The 25,219-nt window shown below is 39.2% G+C and overlaps 1 protein-coding gene and 1 pseudogene across 2 annotated transcripts in view; both read left to right on the forward strand.

Moving 5' to 3' along the window:
- The first annotated feature begins 2,419 nt into the window (after positions 1-2,419).
- Positions 2,420-2,537, forward strand: LOC126210527 (5S ribosomal RNA; annotated as a pseudogene).
- A 14,560-nt stretch (positions 2,538-17,097) lies between these two features.
- The window catches only part of LOC126195184 (juvenile hormone epoxide hydrolase 1-like), a 60,846-nt gene continuing 52,724 nt past the window's right edge, over positions 17,098-25,219 (forward strand). The window contains exons 1-2 of one of the 2 annotated variants that reach the window (XM_049933707.1): positions 17,098-17,184; positions 18,015-18,201. In XM_049933707.1, the coding sequence (XP_049789664.1) occupies positions 18,016-18,201 (186 nt within the window). In that variant the 5' untranslated portion in view covers positions 17,098-17,184; position 18,015. Of the gene's footprint in view, positions 17,330-18,014; positions 18,202-25,219 lie in introns of both variants that reach the window. The other variant, XM_049933700.1, reaches the window with a different exon arrangement.

A 25,219-nucleotide genomic window follows, 5' to 3' on the forward strand; every position in this document is an offset into this window, starting at 1 on the left:
CTGGGAGGAGGCGGAAGGTCCATAAAACGACAAAACGTTTGAGCAGCCTTTTTCCTTTTCCTATTGCACGCATTGCATACACTGGCTTCAAATTTACATCATATGAATTATTCACAATGTTCGAAGTCATTTTCGGGGTAGATTTATTGCTAAACCATTCCTGCTACTTTGTTGTTCAGTTATTTCCAGACAGCCTACACCATCACATTGTTTGCATTTCGCCACTTCCTGTGTCAAAGAAGATAAGATGCCCACAACAACAACAAATCCACTAAAAACAGCGTCACTGTTAAAACACAACAATTTGAATCGCCAGGAGACGTGCCATGTGGGAGTTTCTTCCCTGTAGGACTGATACATAAGTTGCTTTCAACAGTCTGTGTGGGTTGCTTTGTTTGTGAACTGATTACCACGGAATTTCCTTTGATTGAATTTCTTGATATGTGGCATAGTCCGTATTTATTGCACACTGAAGGATATGTACTTCCGAAATATATGTAGCACTTGGACAACAAACATCAAGTAACACGTGAACAAACTGCTCCAGCGAAACAAAAGTGAATGCTAGCAAAGATAATCATTTACAGGCACTAGAAACTCACTTTCTTCCTGCCTGAGCCATGAGCGCTGTTGGTAGTCCCTCTTTCAAGGTAGTTCCTCCACCATTTCGTTGCAGTAGTGTGTGGTACGCAATGCCTTCTGCCAGATTCTCTGGTGGAACATCCACCTTCTTCAGCAACAATGATGACTCTGTCTCGAGCTGATCTCTTCCACTGAGCCATCGAAACAGACACCCTGGTGTGAATTTGTGCTTGCCACTCTGATATTGCCAGGAGAGGAAGTAAACATATTTATGTCAAAAGGAGAGTCAGAGGCAGAGCCATGTGCTGCAGCCGTGCTGGCCCATCTCGGGCGGGGGAGCTGTTGACATGCCACCGCTGGCTCATTCGCTTCGGTCTCGCCTTGGCCCTCAGCGTCAGACTGCAGCTATCCGACCAGCCCGTCAAGCCGTTAGACCTGGCTGGCCATAGCTCACGATCCGCGGCTACAGGCCCAGGCTGAAAAGCCACGCTCATCCCTTCAAGGATCGAACGTTTCATCTAACCTACCCAAGTCTGCAGCATAAACTAACGCAGCTGGAGCTATTTTGCTATAATATGAACATTCACATGTACTATTGACGTTTCATTCAAATATTTAACGAAAATTAAGTTAAAGAATACATTCGTGATAAACGTAGCTACCACAAAATATTTCAAGTAACTAGAAATCGCACGACACAGGAGACTATTCTTTCTTGTAAGCGCTCTGCATTAGAGCTCACCTTAAGAAAGTACGAATTCTACCAATATAGCTAAGCGAATTGTAAAAGTAAATAGTTTTGGCGACAATCTTGCTAAATAATCGTTTATATGTAGTATATCATTCACAGTTTGACCACTTATAAAGTGTACTTGTTCGTGTCTCTGAAACGATAAGTGCTGCACGCTGGAAATTAAGTTCTGCAGAGGCATTTCATTTACATCAGAATGATACATGAGTACTCTGTAACACGCAGTTAAGTGTTCCATAAACGGTTCACAGAATCACTTCAATTTCTCGACTGTTCCACCGACGTACGAAACTCAAGAAAAACGAACGCCAAAATCTCTATGTGTGAATTCTAATGTCTCTTAACGTTATTACAATTGTAATATCATCCTTTGTACGGCAATGGCAACAAAAACTATCGGAGGAGGAAGATGGTGGTTGATCTGTCGCGCAAAATAAGGTGCTGCAGTGCAAAAGCGTTTGTTTTTAATATTGTATTCCCCAACTAACAGCTCTGCCCCCTCCCCCCTCCAACCTAAAGGAACAAAAAGAAAAACATCCGCGACACACTCTCCCCTAATTCGCTGTACTACTAATGTACTACTAAATCGGCTGCCTTCTTTGAACATTTTCGATGTCCTCTGTCAGCCCCGTGATGTAATGATCGCACAGTGCTCAGCAATATTCCGGAAGAGGCGGAATAGTCATAGAGCTGGCAGTCTCCTCAGTAGACTTCTTGGGTCTACTAAGGGTTGTGCCAACAACACAACACGTGTTTCTCCTTCGCCACAACATGCGATGTTTCCCAGTTATGTTGTTTGCATTGTAACCCTAGAACTTTCGTCAGATCTACAACTCTCAAATTTGTTTTACTTATCGATTACTCGAAGCTTGACGAAACCTTCTTACTAATAATGTGGAGAATATCAAACATTTTATTGGTTATGGTCTGTTGCCACGTTTTGCCCCATGAAAGTACGTTTTCAGCATCATTTCGCAATTCGCCTTGCTCTTCTGAGGAGTTTACTAGATGGCAGCTTTACTTGCCTGAAATCTAAGAGAAAGGTTCTGATTATCTGCTACATCGTTTATATATGTTACAAGTAGTGCCAACGGCCTTGCCGCAGTGGTAACATCGGTTCCCGTCAGATCACCGGAGTTAAGCGCTGTCGGGCTGGGCTAGCACTTGGATGGGTGACCATCCGGTCTGCCGAGCGCTGTTGGCAGGCGGGGTGCACTCAGCCCTTATGAAGCAAACTAAAGAGTTACTTGATTGAGGGTAGCGGCCACGGTCTCGTGAACTGACTTACGGCCGGGAGAGCGGTGTGCTGACCACATGCCCTTCCATATCCGCATACAGTGGCGCCTGTGAGCTGAGAATGACACGGCGGCAAGTCGGCACCGTAGGGAGGAGTGTAGTTATTTTAAAAATAGCAGAAGGTGCATATCACATTACTTGCAGAATCAGACTCATCACGTCCATTTCACTACTGCGAACTGTGACAGATTATCACGAATCCAGTCGCATACTGCGACGATAGACCTAGGAAAGCAATGTGGTTGGAAACTGCTTATGAAGAATGAGATCAAAAGTCTTTTTCGAACTATATAAATTCAGAATAAATCTGAGAGCCCTTGTACATAGTACATCATGTGAATAAAGTGCCAGCTTTGTGTCACAAGAGTGACGCTTTCCAAATCCATGCTGGTTTTATGTCAGTAGGGTATTTCTTAACGTTTTTATCCATACGTCCTGTTACATGTCGATTGCAATGAAATGGATCGGTAAGTCAGTGGATTACGATTGTTTCCTTTTGTATGTATCACAGTGGTCTGTGCAACTTTACATTCTTCTCGCTCACCATAAGTAGTAGAATACTCCTTATGACGTCGTAGGGCCGCTGCATCGTTGATGCATAAGACGCACTCCTAAATTGTTAGCCCACTCACGAAAGACATTGCCTGCAGGAACATAATTATCCCGCTACCACCATGATACGGTCATGACAACATAGTGGGACATGTCTGGTGACACTGAGGTAGTTTGGTTACTTCCTGGAATGACAGAGAATTATCTTGCAAGATTCGCGTCATACATTCGGGGTATACCAATCAGAGATTCTGAATGAATTACACTTAGGTGTGTCATCGACATATGAGATGTACCTTTACAGACAGCGGAGATTTTTTTTTCAAGCAGCAACTACAACTAATCTCGTTGTCTACATTGCGAATTATCTGTATCAGGCATCACAAGGGCAATGAGGAGGCGATGAACGTTGCAGTTGGACGTTTGATCCAAGAAAATGTCGACGCACTGTAAAGAGTAGGAGGCAATAGCTCTCAGTTCAAAACTGATGTGAGAGTAGCATTTTACCTCCTCTACGTCAGATCTATAAACAGCTATATAGAACTCAGAACGACATCTTTAGAATTTTCGTCATCGTAAGACGTCTTGCAAAGTTCAGTAACCTGTAGATATAGAGGCAAGAAACATAAAATACTGCAGAACTGCTATTGAAAATACACAAATCTGTTAATGAAATTGTATCAATGAACACTTTGTGAACTGTGTTTGATTCAGCAACTACTCTAACAGCCACATTGCCGTATTTTCCTTGTAGACAGGTAAAGCTACCTGAGTATGACAAAAGACTTCACGTTTAATTAAGACAGCTATTCGTTGTACGGCATTAAGATGAGACACCTGTTGTATTAGTGTAGTGCATATTAACAGCGTTTCCCGATGGGTTACTGAACAAAATAGACACAAATATCAGAGAAATAGTCAACAAAATATTCCACTTTGTTATTGAAAACAGTCTGTTGATGTGCAGGTAGTTTTTCGATCCCACGCATGTAATGACTTTCTGATTCTGAGTTAAGCCACGTTTAAAGCGCAATCGTCAAAACAAATCTAACAAAGACTAGCTTTCTTGGCGGTTGATCAATAAGGCCGAGAAAGGGTGCAGATTAGAAGACGTGTGGTAGGCGTGTTTGCCGACCAATCTCCTTGGTGCTATCTTCCAGGTCACATTTGTTACTCTCCGACTACAGGGCATCTCATTTGTTGACAACAAGTGTCAACTGCGAAGGACACATCCCTGTAAAGCAATTCGTAACACAAAACACCTTCTTTGTACCAACAGGAAATAATCAATAACAATATATTTTGTGGACGTATATAGGCCATCGTTTGAGATAATGTTTGTTATGGCTTACCCACTATTTTCCCGTTATGAAGCTACTATATAGTAATTCAAATCAGCATCAGGCTACACTGGTTTAGGTTTACGGTGATCTCCTTAAATCTATTACGGCAAATGTCAGGATCAATTCTTTGACGGGGCACAGATGACTTCCTTCCCCATCCTTCCCAGTTCTAGATTCTGCTTAGCGTCTAATCGTCTAATCTAATCTTTTAATCTCAATATGGCTACTGAAGGCAAGTGTCGCAAGAAGGTTAATTGGTTGTCATATCTGCCAATTATTCGACACACTGTCACTGTAAATCTTAGGAATGTCCTTCATCAAGATCTGTTCGTCTTCCTGAATGTTTTGATTAATTTATCTCAAAACCATCGTACCTGAAACTAAACTGCTTGACTGTCTCGATAGCACCCAATCCACACAGGGTAGAGGTGTTTCGAATTGCCTCCACTGCTTTCACGCGTTTATTAAACACGAACAGAACACAGTGTCACAAATATTACCCTTTACTCCGTCTTACACTACATTCATGCATAAATGACGCTCCTCATAATGTCAGTACTCGGAAACAATCAAGTTTTTATGGCACGAACTGTACTACATACCTCAACAAAATAAGACCATAGCTAAATATGCTTATAGCAAGATGCCATAAAAAATCGCCGTGGCGCATGCTGAAACATAGTATTATATCATATGCAACATTCTATAATGTTATACTTGCTATTTTGAGCACAGAATAGGCGGCTGGAGATCATAGGCTCTATGGCCGATGCATCACAATCACTTGGGCGGACGCTGGTCTGAATCAAGCGGCCGCCGGCTGATGTTAAAATCGATCTTACGATGCCAGACATCCATGAACCCTTCCACAAACACTTTTCCACGAGATTTTTCTGTTACTGGTTGATTAGAAGATGAACCAAACTGTCTCTGACCTTCTATCAAACTGATGCTCTTAGCAGACAGACAGAGTATAGCTTAAAAAAGAAAGGAAAAAGATGGATATGGTATCACGGCTTTGTGTTAGCACTGCATGACATTGACTACTAGACCACGAATAGGTTATTCACAACAACAGACAAACAATAACAGGTCAGATGAAAGTCAACATTTCTTGTACTGTGTGCTGGGTACCCCATTGTGACAAAAACATTATGCTAATACTTGTGAAATTGGGTGCCTGGTTAGACTGAGGCTAGCTTGTAATGGCTTTGGTGTGGGTTCGATTCCGTCTGGGGGAAACAGTTTTTAACAGCCAGAAACATACCATCTTCCCGCCAGTAATGCCGAGTAAAGAGCGCAGGACTGTGTCATGGTTCCAAATCAACATTAAACATGTCCATTCGCTGCTGACTGGAGCAGAGGTAGGTTAGTATTGGCTGTCAGATATGGTTGTTACTGCTTGCAGAAACTCTCTACTAAGCTTTCCTAAACTAGTAATGTTATTTTAGCTCATGAACCAGTCGTCATGTAATGTCATATGACCTTCATTTCTTGCTTTAAGTGACCTTGAGATTTTGGAAATATTTGCACTGGACCGGGGTTTGAGCTCCAATTCCAATTTTTCTCTGGATTTGAACTCTTCGAGAGGATTCTCGATGTTTCCTCATGATGCCTCTATGTACAGCGCGAGCCTAACTACTAGTGAAAGAGAATTTGGTAGTTGACACCTCTTCGTGTGTGGTCAACAACGACGATATGCGTGGGTTTGGAGTCCCAGGCATCACAGAGCTCTTCATTGTGTTTACCTCTAGCCGAGCATCTGCATATCTCTCTACTGCTGGAGAAACAATAAATATTTCATGTCTATTTGCAGCTATACGACAATAGTGAAAAGTGCTGTTTTCGAATCCCTGCCAGCAAAAATGTTTTGTATCGTCGTTTCAGGTTTCAATATTACGCTATTGGTGAACATATTTAATATCTGACATCTGACTGTGCTTAGTTAACAGTTTATATAGGTACCAGTTTCTACTCCCCATCCATCACTACAACTTTACTTCTTGGTGTTTCACACTTGTGCATTGCACTTCATTACATACCTTTCGTGGTTGCTTCTCACGGGCAATACAACCTTCACTGAGTTCCCGATGCAGTGCTAAACACATCGTCATTTATTTCCAGGTTCGGACATTCGACCTTGTACACTGAAACTGGTGATCGCTTCAATATCTTACGTCTCTTTGTGCCTAGTCGAGTCTCGATCAGACATGCAAGCTTTATTTGGTTAACAGTGGGTTCAAATTCGCATCAAGAACAACAACTCTTCATGTCATTTAATGAGTGTGATGATACTTCTGCATTGTCACTTATTGGAATGAAGTTTAATTTACAAGCGTTAGGGGTTATCTCATCTCTAATAACTCGTTTTCCAACATTTATTGTATGGCAGTATCGGTTTACATCTGTACTGACTGCCATAAAGAGCATCTTTCTCTAGTAGTCTCAAAAGGTACCCATTGTGTATAGTCACACAACTATACTGCACAGAGTTTAGAGGACCTGTGACACAGCTATGCTATGTTGGTTGCATACAGTCAGGTGGGGCTTACACATTAGAATTCAGGCGTGGTCCGCTTTACGTGCAGTCAAGTGTACCTACAATAGTAGAACAGTTCATGCTGGGAAGGACTCACCATGATACACAGTCGTCACAAAGAAACCTTTAAAGAAACGGAGACTTTTGCATAACAAGTGTAAAACAAAGTTAAGTCTTTAAATGGGGAGGTGTGGAATGGAATGCATTTGGCTGTAGAGGGAAATGCAGCTGCCACAGTAGAACATTGTTAAGGGATTTCTCAAAAATCCCAAAGATATTCTGGCTATATGTAAAGGCTGTAGTAGCACCATAGTTAGTGAGAATGAAAATGACGATAGCAAAGCAAAATTAAAAATACAGAACTCCATTTTCAAATGTTTCTTCACAGAGGGTAATCCTGGAGAATTGCTCCAATTTAATTCTGATATCACAGAAAAGACGAGTGAAACAGTTAGAGTAGTATTAGTGAGTTAAAGAAACAGCTGAACTCATAAAAAATGAGCAAAGCTTCAGGCACTCATAAAATCCCTGTCATATTCTACATAGATTATGTGGCACCTGTTTTAATCATATCATACTGCAGATTTTTTCAACACAAAGCCATGCTCAGAGATTGGAAGGAATCGTAGGTCATATCGATCTACAAGAAGAGTACAAGTAGTGATCCACAAAACTACTATCCATCATCCTTGTAATCCATTTGTTGTCTTTGATAAACGTCCTCTGCTCAAAAATAATGACATATCTCATACAGAATGAACTCTCCCATGTCAGCCTGCATAGAATCTGAAAACACTGATCATGTGAAATCTGTAATGTGGCAGAATAGGACAACGTATTCAGAGTACATCAATACCATGACAACAGTAAATTACAATACCCAATTTGATTATTGTATACATTTATGACAGTCAGTTATCTGTTTTACATATCAATGTATCTGTACATAAAAAGAAACAGTTTGCAGTATAGTTACCAGATTTCCACTGTAGTTTCAATATGTACTGTTTGTTAGTGGTCTTCACTGTAACTGGAATGTAAACTGGAATGTAAACATTTTGGCTTCCCGAATTTTTGGGCAGAAAAGTGGTAGTTACTATCAGACACAGTATAAAAAATAGTTGACATTTTCATGTAATGCATTGTTTACTAATTTGAAATCATACATTTGTGGGAGACAATCTTTGTATATCAACAGAACTATTACTTGGGATGGATATTCGAATCATAAGCACGGTTAATTCATCACTAAACTGTCAGGTTTATGAAAGTTTAATTGTAACTGATATGAAATGAAATGCCATGTGACGAGGGCCTCCCGTCGGGTAGACCACTCGTCTGGTGCAAGTCTTTCGATTTGACGCCACTTCGGCGACTTGCGTGTCGATGGGGATGAAATGATGATGATTAGGACAACACAACACCCAGTCCCTGAGCGGAGAAAATCTCCGACCCAGCCGGGAATCGAACCCGGGCCCTTAGGATTGACAGTCTGTCGCGCTGACCACTCAGTTACCGGGGGCGGACATTGTAACTGATAAAAAGTGGGCAATCAACAATCTAACTTATTTTTTGTTGTTGTTAGTTTATATGAGGTGTGTGGTTAGAGCAACATTTGAGCAGTGTTAATTCAGTATTCAGTACTCAGCATTTACACCAAGTCCTGGTACAGTTTCTGTCACGTGGATTCTGTATATGTTATTGTTACAATCTCAGTGTTATAATAAAGGTTAAAGTCTAGCTGTGGTTTGTCATCATTAGATCCATCCTATGTGGTGTATTTTTGCTGTGAAGTCGGTCATATAGATTAGATTAGATTAGATTATATTTACTTTCATTCCAATTGATCTGTAGTGAGGAGGTCCTCCAGTATGTAGAAAATGTCAGAAAAACAATACTACATGATAAATATTTGCAACTAAAACAAATAAGCTAATGTACCTTCCACAGGTCCCAAGCGGAAAGATCGTCATTTTTTTTAATGTACATGATATGAAAGGATCATTTTATAACACTCATTTACTAAGATCACATTAATGCACTGAATTTAAAATTTAGAAAAATGTTTTATTTATTTATAAGGTGATAAACATATAATAGTACTACTAAATACTTATTTACAATGAACACATTACTCCACTGAAATGGTGCAGAAGTTGGATTGTACTATATATATATATATATATATATATATATATATATATATATATATATATATATATAATCAGTTGGTTCCACTGAGAAATTCATCAATGGAGTGGAAGAAGTTGGTCACCGATAAATCCTTTAGGCTTCCCTTAAACTGAATTTCATTGGTTGTTAAGCTTTTTATGGCTGCTGGCAAGTTATTGAAAATGTGTGTTCCTGAATAATGCACACCTTTTTGTACAAGAGTAAATGACTTTAAATCCTTGTGAAGATCATTCTTATTTCTAGTATTGATTCCATGAACTGAGCTGTTGGTTTGAAAAAGTGATATATTTTTAATTACAAATTTCATTAAGTAATAAATATATTGGGAAGCAGTAGTTAGTATCCCTAGTTTCCTAAACAAGCCTCTGCAGGATGTTCTTGAGCTCACACCACATATAACTCTTACTGCCCGTTTTTGGTCCAGAAAACTTTAGCTTGGCTTGATGAATTACACAAAAAAAATAATCCCATATGACATTATGGAGTAGAAGTAAGCATGGCATGCCTGCTTTTTCGAGTTTGTATCCCCTATGTCTGACAGAGTTTGCATTGCAAACAGAGATTTGTTTAGACACTTCAGCAGTTCTGTGGTGCGCTCCTCCCACTTGAATTTATTACCAAGCTGTAATCCCAAGAATTTAAGTCTGTCCACTCCTTCTATTTGCTTGTCATCATAGTGCAGGCATACACTCATGGGATACCCATTACAAGTTCTGAACTGTATGTAGTGTGTTTTTTCAAAGTTTAGTGACAAAGAATTGGCTAGGAACCAGTGATTAATGTCCACAAATATTTTATCAGCTGGTCTTTCCAAGACTACACTTGATTTGCTATTTATTGCAATGTTTGTATCATGAGCAAGCGAAACAAACTTGGCATCTGATAATGTTATTGATGAAAGGTCGTTGACATACACAATAAAAAGTTAAGGGCCCTAAGATGGAACCTTGTGGGACCGACGTGTAATTAGTTCCCAGCTAGATGATGCCTGATAGCTTAACACATGTTTCTTTCCTAATAACACCCTTTGTTTCGTGCCAGAGATATAAAATTTGAACCATCTTGCAGCATCTCCTGTTACACCATAATATTCTAATTTCCTTAAAAGGATAATGTGATTTACACAGTCATATACCAGTTGTCTGCAATTTTTGTCTAATGAATTAAGTACATTCTCACTGTAAGTGTAGATAGCTTTCTCAATATCAGATCCCTTTCGAAATGCAAACTGCGACTTTGACAGTACGTTATTTGTGATAAGAAGGTTATAAAGCCGATTGTACATTACCTCTTGTAACACTTTTAAGAACTCTGTCAGAAGTGAAACTGGATGGAAATTTGATGCTATTTCTTTACCTTCCTTCTTAAATAGTGGCCTAACTTCAGTTTATTTCAACCATTCAGGAAATATTCCACTGATAAACGTCTGGTTACTTCAGGGACTCACACCTAGTGAGTACGTGGCTGGCGACCCCGGGGTCCCGAGCTGAGTCCTGGCATTGCTTCCACTTACTTATGCCAGGCTCCTCACTTTTATCTTTACTATTTGGCCACCCTCGGCCAACTCTTGTTCTTTTCCGACCCTGACGCTATTAGGTTTCGAGGGCTAGGGGTCTTCCATTTCCAACCTATACTTCTACTGAGCCGAATATCTCCTGGGATAAGGAGATTACCTTCTATCAATTGCCAACGGCCTTCTAGGAGGGCGGATGAGCGGCTAGAAGGAAGGGCACTCTTTTGCCCTTGGGGTGGGAAACTGCTCCTAAAGGCGGAGGAGCCACAAGGTGGCCAATGGCATAGAATGGAGAAGGCAACGGGAAACCACTCCATTAAAGACCCAGGCGGCTATCCTAAGTATCAACAGCTTATGATGGAAAGCTCTTTGGTTAAATTCTCCAGAGGTAAAATAGTCCCCCATTCGGATCTCCGGGCGGGAACAACTAAAGAGATACCAAAATCCAAAAGCATTAATGTAAGAAGGATAGCAACATGGAACGTCAACTCACTTCTTAAATGTGGTAAACTAGAAAATGGAAATGAAACGAATGGATATTGATGTACTGGGAGTCTCAGAAATGAGATGGCCAAACGCTGGCGACTTTTGGTCAGAGGATTACAGAATCATACACACTGGAACAGCAAAAGACAATCCCGGGATTGCAAGAGTGGGAATTATCCTCAGTAAAGAGATGGGGTTAAGAGTAAAAGGATTTGTTCGACATAGTGAGAGGATAATTTATGTCCGATTGGAAACTAAACCAAGAGACACAATCATAATCCAAGTATACATGCCAACTACGAGGCACAAGGATGATGAAATCGACATGATGTATGACCACCTTGAAGAAGTAATTGGCAGAATTAAAGGAGCTGAAAACCTTGTCATCATGGGAGATATGAATGCCGTTGTTGGGGAAGGTAAAGAAGAGGATGTGGAAGGGAATTTTGGATTAGGATTAAGAAATGAAAGAGGGGATAAACTTGTAGAATTCTGCCAAAGAAATAAACTTTGCATTACAAATACCTTCTTTAATCATCATCCAAGAAGAAGATATACTTGGAAAATGCCTGGTGACATTAACAGATATCAAATTGACTTCATACTAGTGAAGCAAAGATTTAAAAACCAAGTTAAGGACAGCAGATCATATCCAGGCTGTGATGTGGAAAGTGACCACATACTCATTATGATGACGACTGAACTAAAATTCAAGAACATTAAAAAAAGAAGTACATGTAAATGGGATTTGACAAACCTGAAAAACGAAAATACACTGAAGCACTATCAACTAGAAACAGACAAGAAAACAAATACACAGGGCTGCCATAACATCCAAAGCAGCTGGGAAAAAATAAAAACTGGTATTTTAGAAGCAGCAGAAGAAGTTTAACATTAAACAAACTACTATTCAGTGTGCATGGGTGTACAAGTGTAATACTATTAGTGACGTAAGCCCATCCACCACCGCAAGGTAATATCGCATAGGATGGAAAAAATCGGTTTTCATTTGTCCTGAGGCCAAAAACTGCATAAAAAGCATCATAACATCCAAAGCAGCTGGGAAAAAATAAAAACTGGTATTTTAGAAGCAGCAGAAGAAGTAATAGGAAAAGAAAGGACAGAGAAAAGGAAGGAATAGATCACTAATGATCTACTAAATATGTTGGAAGAAAGAAGGAAATTAAAAAATTCTGTGAAGAAGGAAGACCAAGAGAAATACAAGAGTTTGAAAAACAGAATCAACAGAGAGGCAAAACAAGCAAGAGAAAAATACCTTGATGATCTTTGTATTTCAGTTGAGGACAACATGAGCAAGGGAAATATCGACAAGGCCTATAAATGTGTGACACATTGCTTTGGAGACAGAAGAAACAAGTGTAGGACTGTGATGGATGAAAATGGCAATATGTTGGATGACGATGATGAAGTTGCAAGAAGATGGAAACAGTATATAGGAAAACTGTACAGCGGACCAGACCTGTCTGAAAACATCATGGAAGAAGAAACAGAAGTAGATGCACACAACATAGGTGAACCTATATTAAAGGAAGAGTTTGAACTAGCTCTGAAAAAATTGAAAAACAACAAATCGCCTGGTATAGACAATATCCCAGCCGAACTTCTGAAATCTGGAGGAGCCAAACTGACTCAGGAGTTGTATAATCTTGTTTTCAACATGTACGAGCAGGGTAAAATTACTACAGACTTTGAGAAAAACATTATGATCCCCATTCCAAAGAAGGCAAATGCTACAAGATGTGAAAATTATAGGACGCTCAGCCTAGTTACGCACGACTCTAAAATATTAACCTCAATTATCTTAAAACGCATAGAACAAAAAGTCGAAGCTACACTCTCCGAAGACCAGTTTGGATTCCGGAAAGATAGAGAAGCAACATTTGCTCTAAAACTAATAATAGAGAAACGACTAGATAAGAACCTGAAAACATACATAGCTTTCGTAGATGTAGAGAAAGCCTTTGATAATGTTAAATGGGATAAGATGTTTGAGGTACTCAAAAAAGTAGTAATAGACCATTAAGATAGAAAAATGATATGGAACCTGTACAAAAACGAGACAGCAGTTATCCGTGGACGGACAAAACAAGAAGAGGTGCAGATACGGAAAGGCGTCCGACAAGGTTGCGCACTATCCCCTGTTATCTTTGACGTATAAATTGAAGAGGCGCTGAAAAAAGTAAGGGAAAATTCACAGACAGGTGTCATGGCCAACGAATAGATATGATAAGATATGCCGATGATATAGCTGTCCTGGCTGAAAGTGAAGTAGTCCTACTGAATAGAATGGATAAAGTTATGGATGAAGAATATAATACGAGAATTAATAAAGCAAAAACAAAAGTAATGGCATGCGACAAAGAAGATCAAGTGAAAGTCCAAGTTCATGTAGGCAATGAACTGCTTGAACAAGTTGATAAATTTACTTATCTGGGCAGTAATATTACCAGGGATGGAAGGAGAAAGGCAGAAGTGAGAAGTAGAATAGCTCAAGCAAAGGCTGCTTTTAACAAGAAGAAAAACATATTAACATCTAAGAGCATCAGCCTTGAAATCAGGAAAAGATTTTTGAAATCATATGTGTGGAGTGTGGCATGCTATGGGTGTGAAACATGGACTCTCGGGGCAGAGGAAGACCAGAAGCTAAATTCTTTTGAAATGTGGTGCTATAGACGCATGCTCAAAATAAAATGTATCGACAAGGTCACAAACGAAGTGGTTCTGGAAAGAGCAGGTGAGAAGAGAAGCTTCTGGAGTTTCATTGTTAAAAGAAGAGTGCAATTTACAGGCCATCTATTAAGACATAAAGGACTCCTGAACACAATCACAGAGGGATATGTCAAGGGAAAAAGACCAAGATGAAGACCACAACTGAGGTACATGGATCAAATCGTGAAAGATGTGGGATGTAACACCTATAAAGAAATGAAGAGAAAAGCTGAAAGACGCACAGAATGGAGACAAGCTGCCATTGTAGCTGTTGCAAACCAATCCTTGGATTGACCACTACAGAAGAAGAAGAAAACGTCTGGTTACACAGATAGCTTAATACGTTACTTAGCTCAGAATCACATTCTTCAATTAACTTTGTTGATATTTCATCCTATCCACTAGATGTTTTTTATTTTAAAGATTTTATGATGGACATTACTTCTGCTGGGGTAGTGAGGGTCAAATTCATATTATGGAAGTTACTTGAAATGTCTGGTCTGAAGTATCCCATAGCAGCATCTTTTCAGTAACAGTTGTGTCACCCATGTGTCATTTACTCTTAATGCTATTTGCCCTTCTTCATGTCTGGTTCTACCAGTCTCCTCCTTCACTATATCCCATATTGTCTTTATTTTGTTATCTGATATGACTATCTTTCCCTTGCAATATATTTACTTTGATGCCCATATTACAGTCTTTAATATTTTCCAGTATTTCTTGTAATGTGCTATAGCATCAACATCAGAACTGTTTCGGATTGACAGATACAGTTTTCTTTTTGTTTTACCAGATACCTCTATTTCTTGAATAATCCATGGCCTCTTTGTAGGCTTTGCTCTAACCTTGGTTAGTTTTTTTTGGGAGGGGGGGGGGGGGTGTTCAAGTAAGGTAAGCACTTTATTAGCAAAAGTGTTATATTTTTCATTCATGCCACGAGCACTGTAAACAACACTCCAATGAATGTCTCTGAGGAGTGTCCTGAAATAATCAATTTTTGGCTTATTGACTGCCCTCTTGAGTTCAAATTTAACAGATTTTATATCCTGGTCAGCATTAACATTTAACATAAGGAACTGCGTGTTATGGTCTGAGAGGTCTTTGACTATTGGTTTTGTAATATAATTTTGTTCATTGGACTTTTCTATAAAGATATTATCAATGGCTGTTTGTGAGCAATTAGCTACCCCAGTTGGGAACTTTAAAATGGTAATTAAGTTGAATGACAGTGTTACTGACTCATATAAAATCTTATTGGCAGAGTCTTTAAGGAAATCTACACTGAAGTCACCAGCAACCACTATTTCTTTGTTTTTGGTTGTTAAATAGACCAGTACAGCTTCAAGGTGGTTTATGAACAGGTTAAAGTTACCTGCAGGTGCTTAATATACACTTAATGTTATGAAGGATTTTTTGTGAAATTCTACTTCTGTTGCACATTCTTCCATATGCTATTCTGGGCAAAATTTATGAATGTCTATGTTCTTACATTTATGACAGTTCCTGATGAATGTGACAACTCCTCCTTTCCCCATTTCTGGTCTACAAAAGTGAGATGTTGATCTAAGTCCTGCAACACTTAAAAGTTCTATACCAGCGGAGTCATGATGTTCAGAGAGACAGATTATATCAGCTGGGTTTGAGGACTCTAATTCATCTATGCAGATAATTTATTCATTAATTTTATTCTCAGTTCTCGAATACCATATTTTGATGCAATAAAGATAGTTGACATTTCACACTGACTGAGTTAATTTGTATAGAGTTGAATTTTCTGCTGATTGTTGAAAATTCTTAACCAACATCTGTTTATGCTGATGTAATAAGCTAGAATTACGTGTTTTTTGTTTCTTTCTCAAATTGAAGGTTTGTCTCAATCCTAACCTCTCTTAAAACTTGGTTTCTTTCTGTCCTCCCTACCCTAAAAAAGGGTCTTTTCTGAACCCTGTAACCACTGGTATTTTATCACTCATGACAGTGACTCCCCCTTTAACTTTTCTGCTATTTTCACAGCCAGTTTACCCTTCCCTTTCCTGTTGAGGTGAAGGCCTAGTATGATCCCACCTATTGAGAGAATCAACAGGCACCACACCAATTCAATATGTGACCCTGCACCCAACATAAGCAGCTGTTCCAACTCCAAATTAACTCTTCTGACAGAAGAGTTCAAATGAGGTCGGTCTTGGCGCCCAAGAACAGATACAAACTCAACACTAGTACACTTCGACGCTGATGTAATCTTTGCCAGGTCACACTCTATACTGTGCCCAGGAACTTTGTCAGCGCTATTTTCTGACCCACCCACTATAACCACGGTGTCTTCCTTAGTGAAATCTTTTCAAAATATCCTAAATTCTCTGTCACCTGCTCCAGACTAGCACTAGGTATAAAAAAATTGGTGATCTGGTGTTCTGATCCTAGTTCATCTTGCAAAAGTTGGCCAGTACCTCTTCCATGGGCACTACCTAACAACAACACGTCGTTTCTCTTTACTGATTTCCCTACATTTTTACTTTTCAATTTGCTGCTGAAAGTTTGTTGTGCACTGTCTACACCTGCAGCTGCTTTCATTACTGCAGGGGCAGTTTCTGTACACGGGCCATCACCTATATTTGTCACACTTACAACACGGATGGTTTGAAAATGGACGCAGGTGTCCGAAACTAGTCATCATCAAGAAATAAAAAATAGATACTTCTCAATGCAACCTATGACTGAGTTACAACCACTTACTTCAATTATAAAACAATTTGCTGACCTATTTTTCACCTGCTGCATGCTCCAAGTTCGAAAATAAACTTCGTGATAAAATACATAAGAGTGAAATGTACAGTGACAGTGCAGCAGCATAATTGTGAAAAGTCATTTGGGAACATCTCAGGGCATTGACACAGCGGTAAGCTTCTAGGGCTATTAAATTTGGTCAGTATAGTTTTTGCACTGTTTTTTTCCTTAATTGTCCCAGTTTTTTGTAAACTTTTTTAAATGTCCCGTTTTTTAATAAAAATTAAATGAACATACTAACTTAGAAAAAATATATGTATGTATGAACATTATTCACATCGACGATGCGCAAATAGCTGCACTGTATGTGCTTGTATCGATGTTCCGAATGAAACGTAACATATCGACAGAACAGCGCGACACGGATACGTCACTGAGTTTCAAAAAAGTGTTTAATAACATTCGTGATAAGGAGGTATAGTTAGGTTTTGCCTTTGCCAGTACTTGAATTTTGCCGAATCATCTGTTATAATGTCTTGATTAAGAAGCATAATTAGACACTGAAACAAGAGTAAACCATAATTGTCACTGTCAGTGAAAAGGAGTTTGTTCTGTTGAAGGTACGAGGTCCCAAAAAGACTCACTTAAAAACGTAATTTCTATGGAAATAACACTTGCCGTTGAGAGCGCCAGCTTATGTATCTGTCTCACGAAGCGTTAAAATACAAGAAAAATTATTGTTTTGTTATAAGCAATATTTCTGCTGATATGCCGGTACCCGTGCAGACCCCATCTAAATTTCTAAGATCTGCCTTTGTAAGGAATACTTTAACTTTATTACGGATGTTTTCGCAGTGATTTTATGGTGCTGTCTGTTCAGTTGGTATATGTATTTTATGACCTAAGAGATTAATTTCTTAAATGTAGTGCCCAGAAAGCATTCGGAAAGGTTTCTGGCACCTGAACATGGAGATTTCAAAAACCGTATTTAACCTCCAGACAACGAAGAAACTAAGTCAGTATTAATGACCCCCATGAAGTGCCGCATTTAGATATCTCCGCCATGCAGATTGATTGATTTTTACTTGGTCCTATTTGATTACATTTTGTGCAATGTATGTGCCTGTAAACAGGACAAGTCAACGTAATCTAATATCTCAAGCCTACATTTTACTATACAAAAACCTCAAATAGGGTAGTAATGTTACCTACAATGTTTCATTTGACAGTACCAATTGTGTACATAAGAAATGGTCTTTTTTGATCTTGTAGAAAACATTAACTCTACAATTAACTTTTCCTCAGAATGGGTGCCATAGGAAGATATGGATTCTTCATTGTAAGCACACTGGGGCTATTTAGTGCTATATTTTGGACATACATATCACAAGTACCACCACTTCCGGAAATTAAACCTCAATGGTGGGGTCCAGGCAAGCCAAAGGCAGTCGACAGATCAATAAGACCGTTCAAGATTAACATATCAGATGAGGTAATAAATTATTTTTAATTTTCTGTGACTCTTGTTAATTTTTTATATAAATCTCATGTTCAATAAATGTCATTCGCCAGATTTTTTTCCAGTAAACGCTCCATGTAGAATCCTACTTGTTTTTTCTTAATTTATTATTAAGCTAGGTGTAACTAGCAAAAAATATTACACATGGAGTGTTGTTAAGTTTTATGTTTACCAGTGGAGCCATTATGCTGCTACATGAATTCTTTTTAGGTAAAAATAAGGAAATGATGTCATTCTGAGTTAGTGTCAAAATTTTGGCAAGCTATAGTGGTCCAGGTTCAAATTCTGGTACAATACACAGTTTTAATCTATTTGATTTGGCCACTGCCAACCCCTGCAGTCATGGGTATTAGGCTTGTATGATGAAACCAACAAATCCTGCACTCCTACCTCATCGCTGTTGCTACCACCACTATTGATGCCACCATTTCTCACCCTCCCGTATTCCATCCCAGTAGCTGAGAGAGGTTAGAAACAAGAATAAAAACTTCACATGCACATACAGCAGTCAACTGTTTAAGCAGAAGAGAACGCCCTGTTCAAACTGCCAGAGCTTTCATTGTTGGTACCTTGTGGACTTAAAATTTTGGGGGCAGACGTGTTTGTCACAATAGCAGTTGGCTCAGATTAATCACCATGGCAACCAAACTGTTGGTAAATATAAATGTCATAAACTGCGGGTCATTTCTGGCTAATGATGATAAAACTGGCAGTAGCCTAGAAACTCAATTGTGACACCTTCAACTACTAGCCCACCAATGTAAGAGAACTTTGGTACTCATAACTTTGGAAGAATAATTATTGATGGCCTGAGAAGTCTTCATGGTTGTCTTTAATGCACTTTAATGGTAATAATTATGATAAACTATATAATTTATTTGTAATAAAATACCACAGGAAACATTACATTTGAAATAACTGCTACATACCTTACCCCCACAATATAGTAAATTGTGCACTGTATTCTTACATTCTCATTCCATTTGTAGATCTATATGGACACAGTAATTAAGCTGCTTGTAAACTTGCATTACCAGAAATAGAATGGTGCAGTTGTACATACTACTGTATTTTTTGGGTCAGTGGGTATGATTTAGCAACTGCTTCGCTAGGCCAAACCAGAAAGCAAGCATGCAGCCTCCTAGGGGAGGCTTCATAATGAATAGATATTGTCCCCTTTTGTCTCTCAAGGACAGTATTAGTCTTGAGTGGCAGGATCTAATATGTTTTGATAAGTCAGTATTTTCCAGTATGAGTGTATAGGCTACACAGTGTCTGTTTTGACACCAAATGCATCTGCATGACACCACAAATTGGCTGGTTTGTAAATGAAATGTTCCTCTGGACTTTGCTTCACAGGGTAGAGAGACAACATGGTGCTACCAAGTATGTCTGTATTATGAGTAATATTGTGATAGAATCAGGGCAACAATTACAGTGGTTGACAAAAATTTGGAAACACCATGAAAAATGCAATCTCGAAATTAAATGCAGATGCTAGCCAATCGTGCAGGTTGTGCTGTTGTATTTGACCATGAACAGTGCTTGTGCAATATCCGCAATACATTGCAAGCATCAGTTGTAGCCAGGACAGTGAATGCATTATATCAGAACTAAGTGAACTCAAACATGCCCATTTTGTTGCTACTTGTATGGTGAGTGCGTCTGTGACCAAGATAGCTGAAGGGTTTGGTGTTTCAAGAGGCACCTTAGATCGGTCTTTTATACAGGAAAAGTGGATAAACATCTTCCACAAATCACAATGCGGACGAAAGTGCGTTGAGTGATCATGACAAATGGTCATTTAAGAGGATTATAATGGAAAAATAAAAGGATGACAGTGCAAAAGTCACTGCAGAACTGAATGTTGCACTTGTTTATCCTGTCAGCACCAAAGCAACATGAAGGTAGCCACAGGAATGTCTCTGCAGGGCAAGCTAGAATTCCAAAACTACTCATCAGTGTTGCAAATGCTCGTACCCAGAAAACTTGGTGCCAAAGTCTGTGGAGCAATGGAAGAAAATCATTTAGTCGCATGAGTCTTGTTAAACACTTTTTCCAACTTCTGGCCAATTTTACATTACAAGAGTAAAACTTGGTAAGGGTTCGGCAATGATTCTTATGACATTTCAGAAAACTTTCCCACAACCAATATTCTTTTTCATCTCTTGTGATTTATTTGTAGATTCTCCTCTTCACCATTACCTAACCTTTCATTAACAACTACACTTAATTCCATACCAAGTATTACTAAGTCTCCCTATTAACTGAGCATGCAGTCATTTATATAACCATTTAACAGTGAGGTTAGTCTTAATTACTTTGTTAAAACTTACAATATAATTACAATTTTATAACCGAAATTATCTCCCTACAAGACTTGTATTAACATTTGCTTGGCATTTAACACAATTACAGTGGCAATTTTTATCAACATTATCCTTTTTTATGAAATTAGCAAACTAATAACATTCTCATACAGAAGAACTAGAATAGTAATTAGTGGAATCATCTTTCCAGGGAAAATCTCTCTTCAAAATCTGACATTTACACTCAGCGAGGTAGCGCATTGGTTAGTACACTGGACTCTCATTCGGGAGGATGGCAATTCAAACCCGTGTCCAGCCATCAAGATTTTGGTTTTCTTTGAATTCTCTAAATTGCTTCATGCCAATACCATGGTGGTTCCTTTGAAAGAGCATGACTGATTTCCTTCCCCATCCTTCCCTAATCCAAGCTTGTGCTCTGTCTCTAATGACCTGTTGTCGATGGGACATTAAACACTAATGTCCTCCTCCTCCTCCTATTTGAAAATTGCATGTATTACTTGATGTTAACAATACAATGTTTTATGTATTCCTCTTATTTGACTTAGTCAGCTACACTGCTTGACAAAAAAAGTGAAGAACAATATAGAGTCAAATTTACAAAGAACTTAGCAGTATGAGAGCTGACCACAACTGTTCAAATGTGTCATTGATATCCTGAATGTTGGTGTCAAAGCTGGTCCCAAACTTTCTATCACAGACAGATCTGGGGACCTTAATGGCAATGGGAGTTCCCCAACAACACATAGACAGCTGCTAGAGACACATGCTCTGTGTGGACAAACAACATAAGGAGGCAGGATGTCCATGACGTACCAGTGTCCCATCAGGTTACACTTAGTAATCCCTCAGCTGTGACCTGAAGTCATACCTATGGCTCGCCACACCATGATGTGAGGCTTAACCTCAGTGTGCCTATCCAGATATTTGGAAGAATGCAAACACTGCCCATGTCCCTGCCACACTCGCCAACTATGGTCATTTGGGGTAGTGCATCACTCAACACAGTGCAGCCACATTCATCAGCAGTCCATGTTTCTTGGTCACAGCACCACTCCAAACACAGTTGTTTATGTAAACGGCAACCTAAACATGGGACAGTAATTACCTAGTCCAGCTACTGCTTATTGCTGCCTAATGGTGTGGGGTAGTACAAAGTGCTGCAGGGAGTCAGTTATTTGTTCTTGGGTGGCATGTGCAGATGTGAAGGGTTGAAATGTGTCTGGTGCAGAATATGGAGGTCCTCGCTTGTGGTGGTCAGACATGGTTGACTAGAACTGTGACAAAGAGTATACCTGCCCTCATGCTCCCAAGCAGTTAAACATCCACTGCACCACATCTGAATGCCGCAAAAATCTATATATTGCATGATTCAACTAGGTGACTGAGTGGAGATTCATGATGACGCCCTTTTCAAACACTGTTAGGTGCAAATAAAACTCTCTTGCACAAATACACAGTATTTCTTTGTCCTTCTGTGACCACTCAATATCTGACAGTGCTATGCCTCGTATGTAGCCTACCAGACCTGTTAATAACTCTAAGCCCAAACAACACTAATGTACTCTGGTGGCCTTTCTACCTGTCACAGACAATTGCAACTCTTCCAGTCCACTGCAGCTGCCTAATGCTGTTTCATAGGATGTTGAATGTTGGCGGTGAGGGAAGAGGAAGAGAGTGTGGACCACATCTGCTCAACGTATTTTGAAATCTTGTTCCAGAACACTTCTATGTGACAAACAGTAACTATTATGAGTATGTAATATGTTCGATATTATTTTAACAGTATTTTCATTTTGATATTCTGCCTCTATATAATGAGGTGACAAAAGTCATGGGATACCTCCTAATATCGCATCAGACCACCTTTTGTCCAGTGTAGTGCAGCAACTCAATGTGGCATGAACTCACCAAGTTGGAAGTTTCCTGCAGAAATATTGAGCCATGCTCCCTGTATAGCCGTCTGTAACTGCAGAAGTGTTGCAGGTGCAGGATTTTTTGCACGAGCTGACTTCTTGATTACGTCCCATAAATGTTCGTTGAGACTCATTTCGGGTGATCTGGCTGGCCAAATCATTTGCTCAAATGATTTGGCCACCCAGATCACCCAACATGAATCTCAACAAACATTTATGGGACTTAATCAGGAGGTCAGTTCGTGCACAGAATCCTGCACCTGCAACACTTCTGGTCACAACCCCAGTAGAGGTGCTGAAGGTGATATCATGCTGTTAGCGTAGGCACTCACGTTGGTTGTCTGCTGCCATAACTGATTAATGCCAAATTTCATTACACTCTTTTAATGGATACATTTGTCGGTGATCCCACATTGATTTGATTATTTAATACAGTGTTGCTTATCTGTTATCAACGACAACTCTTCACAAATGCTGCTGCTCCCAGTTGATAAGTGAAAGCTGTCGGCCAGTGCGTTGTCTGTGGTAAGAGGTAATGCCTGAAATGTGATATTCTCATCTTACTCTTGACACTGTGGATCTCAGAATCTGCATCTACATTTATACTCCAAATTCCCTAACGATTCTCAAAAACAAATGTCTCATTCCACATTCAATTCTTGTTGTGCGGCTGTAATCACATCAGAAAGCTTTTCACATGAGTCAGCTGAGTACAAGGAGAGCTACACCAATGTGTTACCCTTTTATACCTTGTGCATGTGATACTACCACTGTCTGTATATGTGTGTGTGTGTCTGTCCTATGACTTCTGTCATATCACTGTATACACGCCTCAAAATCAAAATGAATAAACCTAAGCAATTGTAGAATTACTATGAAATGAAGTTAATTGTTTCATAGTTACAATTTAATGTTGAAGAATAGGGCATCTCCTGCAAGTGTTGTACTTTATTTTAACAGTGCTAGCTGTAAAATCCAAAGAAAGTAACACACAACAGCAATGTTAATAATTAGATGTGGTACACTACTACTGTAATGACATACTGGTTTGTTTTTATTCATTTACACTGTTTGTGAAATGGTTAAAATCCATGTTCATCCATCCTAAATTAGGTTTTCTGTGATTTCCCCAAATATCTTCAGGCAAATGCTGGAATGTTTCCTTTCAAGGGGCATGGCCAATTTTCTTCCCAATCCTTCCCTAATCCAGTGGGACCAATGACCTCGCTATTTTGTCCCGTTGTGCCAGCCAACCAACCAACCAACACTGTTTGTGGACTGCAGCATAAAAATGTTCAAAGCACAGAGATCTCTGGCACCAGTTATATGTTAGATTTGACACAATGAACAAATCATGCCATCACTGTCAAACAGCTGTTCAAAAACCTCTTACTTCGCTCTACAGTACTTCACGCTTGGGCACTTAAATCAGTTACATCTACCTGACTCCTCTAAATGTTGCAGGGAAGTTATGGTAGAACATATTTGGATTAAAGGGAATCACTCACTGGAAAGCAGAATTATTGAGTTGTCAACAGGCACACAAGAAAGAGGAGGAAAACTTGCTAGCATTCGGAGTAATCCTGTATCGAATGAGAGTAAAATTACACACACACACACACACACACACACTCTCTCTCTCTCTCTCTCTCTCTCTCTCTCTCTCTCTCTCTTATGCCCATGTAACTGGCAGAGGGTTCATCAAACCACCTTCGACCATTTCTCTACCATTCCACTCTCCAGCAGCGATAGGGAAAAACAAACAGTTAAATCTTTACATGTGAGTTCTGATGTCTCTTATTACAATGATTGTTTCTCTGTATGTAGAAATAAAATATTTTCAGAAGAAAGTTTTGGTTGAAATTTGGTGAAAAGACCTTACTGCACTGAAAAATGCCTTGGTTTTAATAATTACCGTCCCAACTCACCTGTAATAACCTTGATACTTACTCCATTATTTGCAGTAACAGAAAATGAGCTTCCCTTCTTTGAACTTTTTTTTTTGTCTCCATCAATCCTGCCGGGAACGGATCCCGTACCATGCAGCAGTACTGCAGAAGAGAATGGACAAGTATAATTTTAGTCTCTTTAACGGATCTATTGCATCTGTTAAGTGTTCTGACAATAAAATGCAATTTTTGGTTTACCTTCCCCACAATACTACCTGTGTGACCATCCCAATTTAAGTTGTTTATAATTGTAGTCCATAGGTATTTAGTTGAATTGACAGCCTTTAGATTTGTGTGATTTATCATGTAACTGAAATTTAATGGATTCCTTTTAGTACTCATGTTCATGACATCTACCTTTCATTATTTAGAGTCAGTTGATATTTTTCACACCATACAGATACCGTGTTTAAATATTCAACCTCATCTGCAAACAGTCTAACAAGGCTGCTCACATTGTTTCGTAAATCATCTATACAGATTAGTAACTGCAGAGGACCTATAACACTTGTTCGGGAAATGCCAAATACTCCTTCCATTTTACTAGATGAGTTAGACTTTTTCCATTCTACATGTTCATTGTTGTCAGTACATAGTCACACTAGTGATTACTGTAGCAAGTAAACATTTGTAGACTTCAAGAAGGCATACGACTGTCTCCATAAACCTCCAGTATTAAAAAATTTAAGGAATTTGGACACCATCCAAAACTAATTAAACAAATGGAACTTATTCCAACCAACACCACAGCGAAGGTGGAGTTTAGAAGAGAAATTTCTGAACTATTCTGCATAAAATA

The sequence above is a fragment of the Schistocerca nitens genome, chromosome 1 (genome assembly GCF_023898315.1).
Source record: "Schistocerca nitens isolate TAMUIC-IGC-003100 chromosome 1, iqSchNite1.1, whole genome shotgun sequence".
In the NCBI taxonomy this organism is placed as follows: Eukaryota; Metazoa; Arthropoda; class Insecta; order Orthoptera; family Acrididae; genus Schistocerca; species Schistocerca nitens.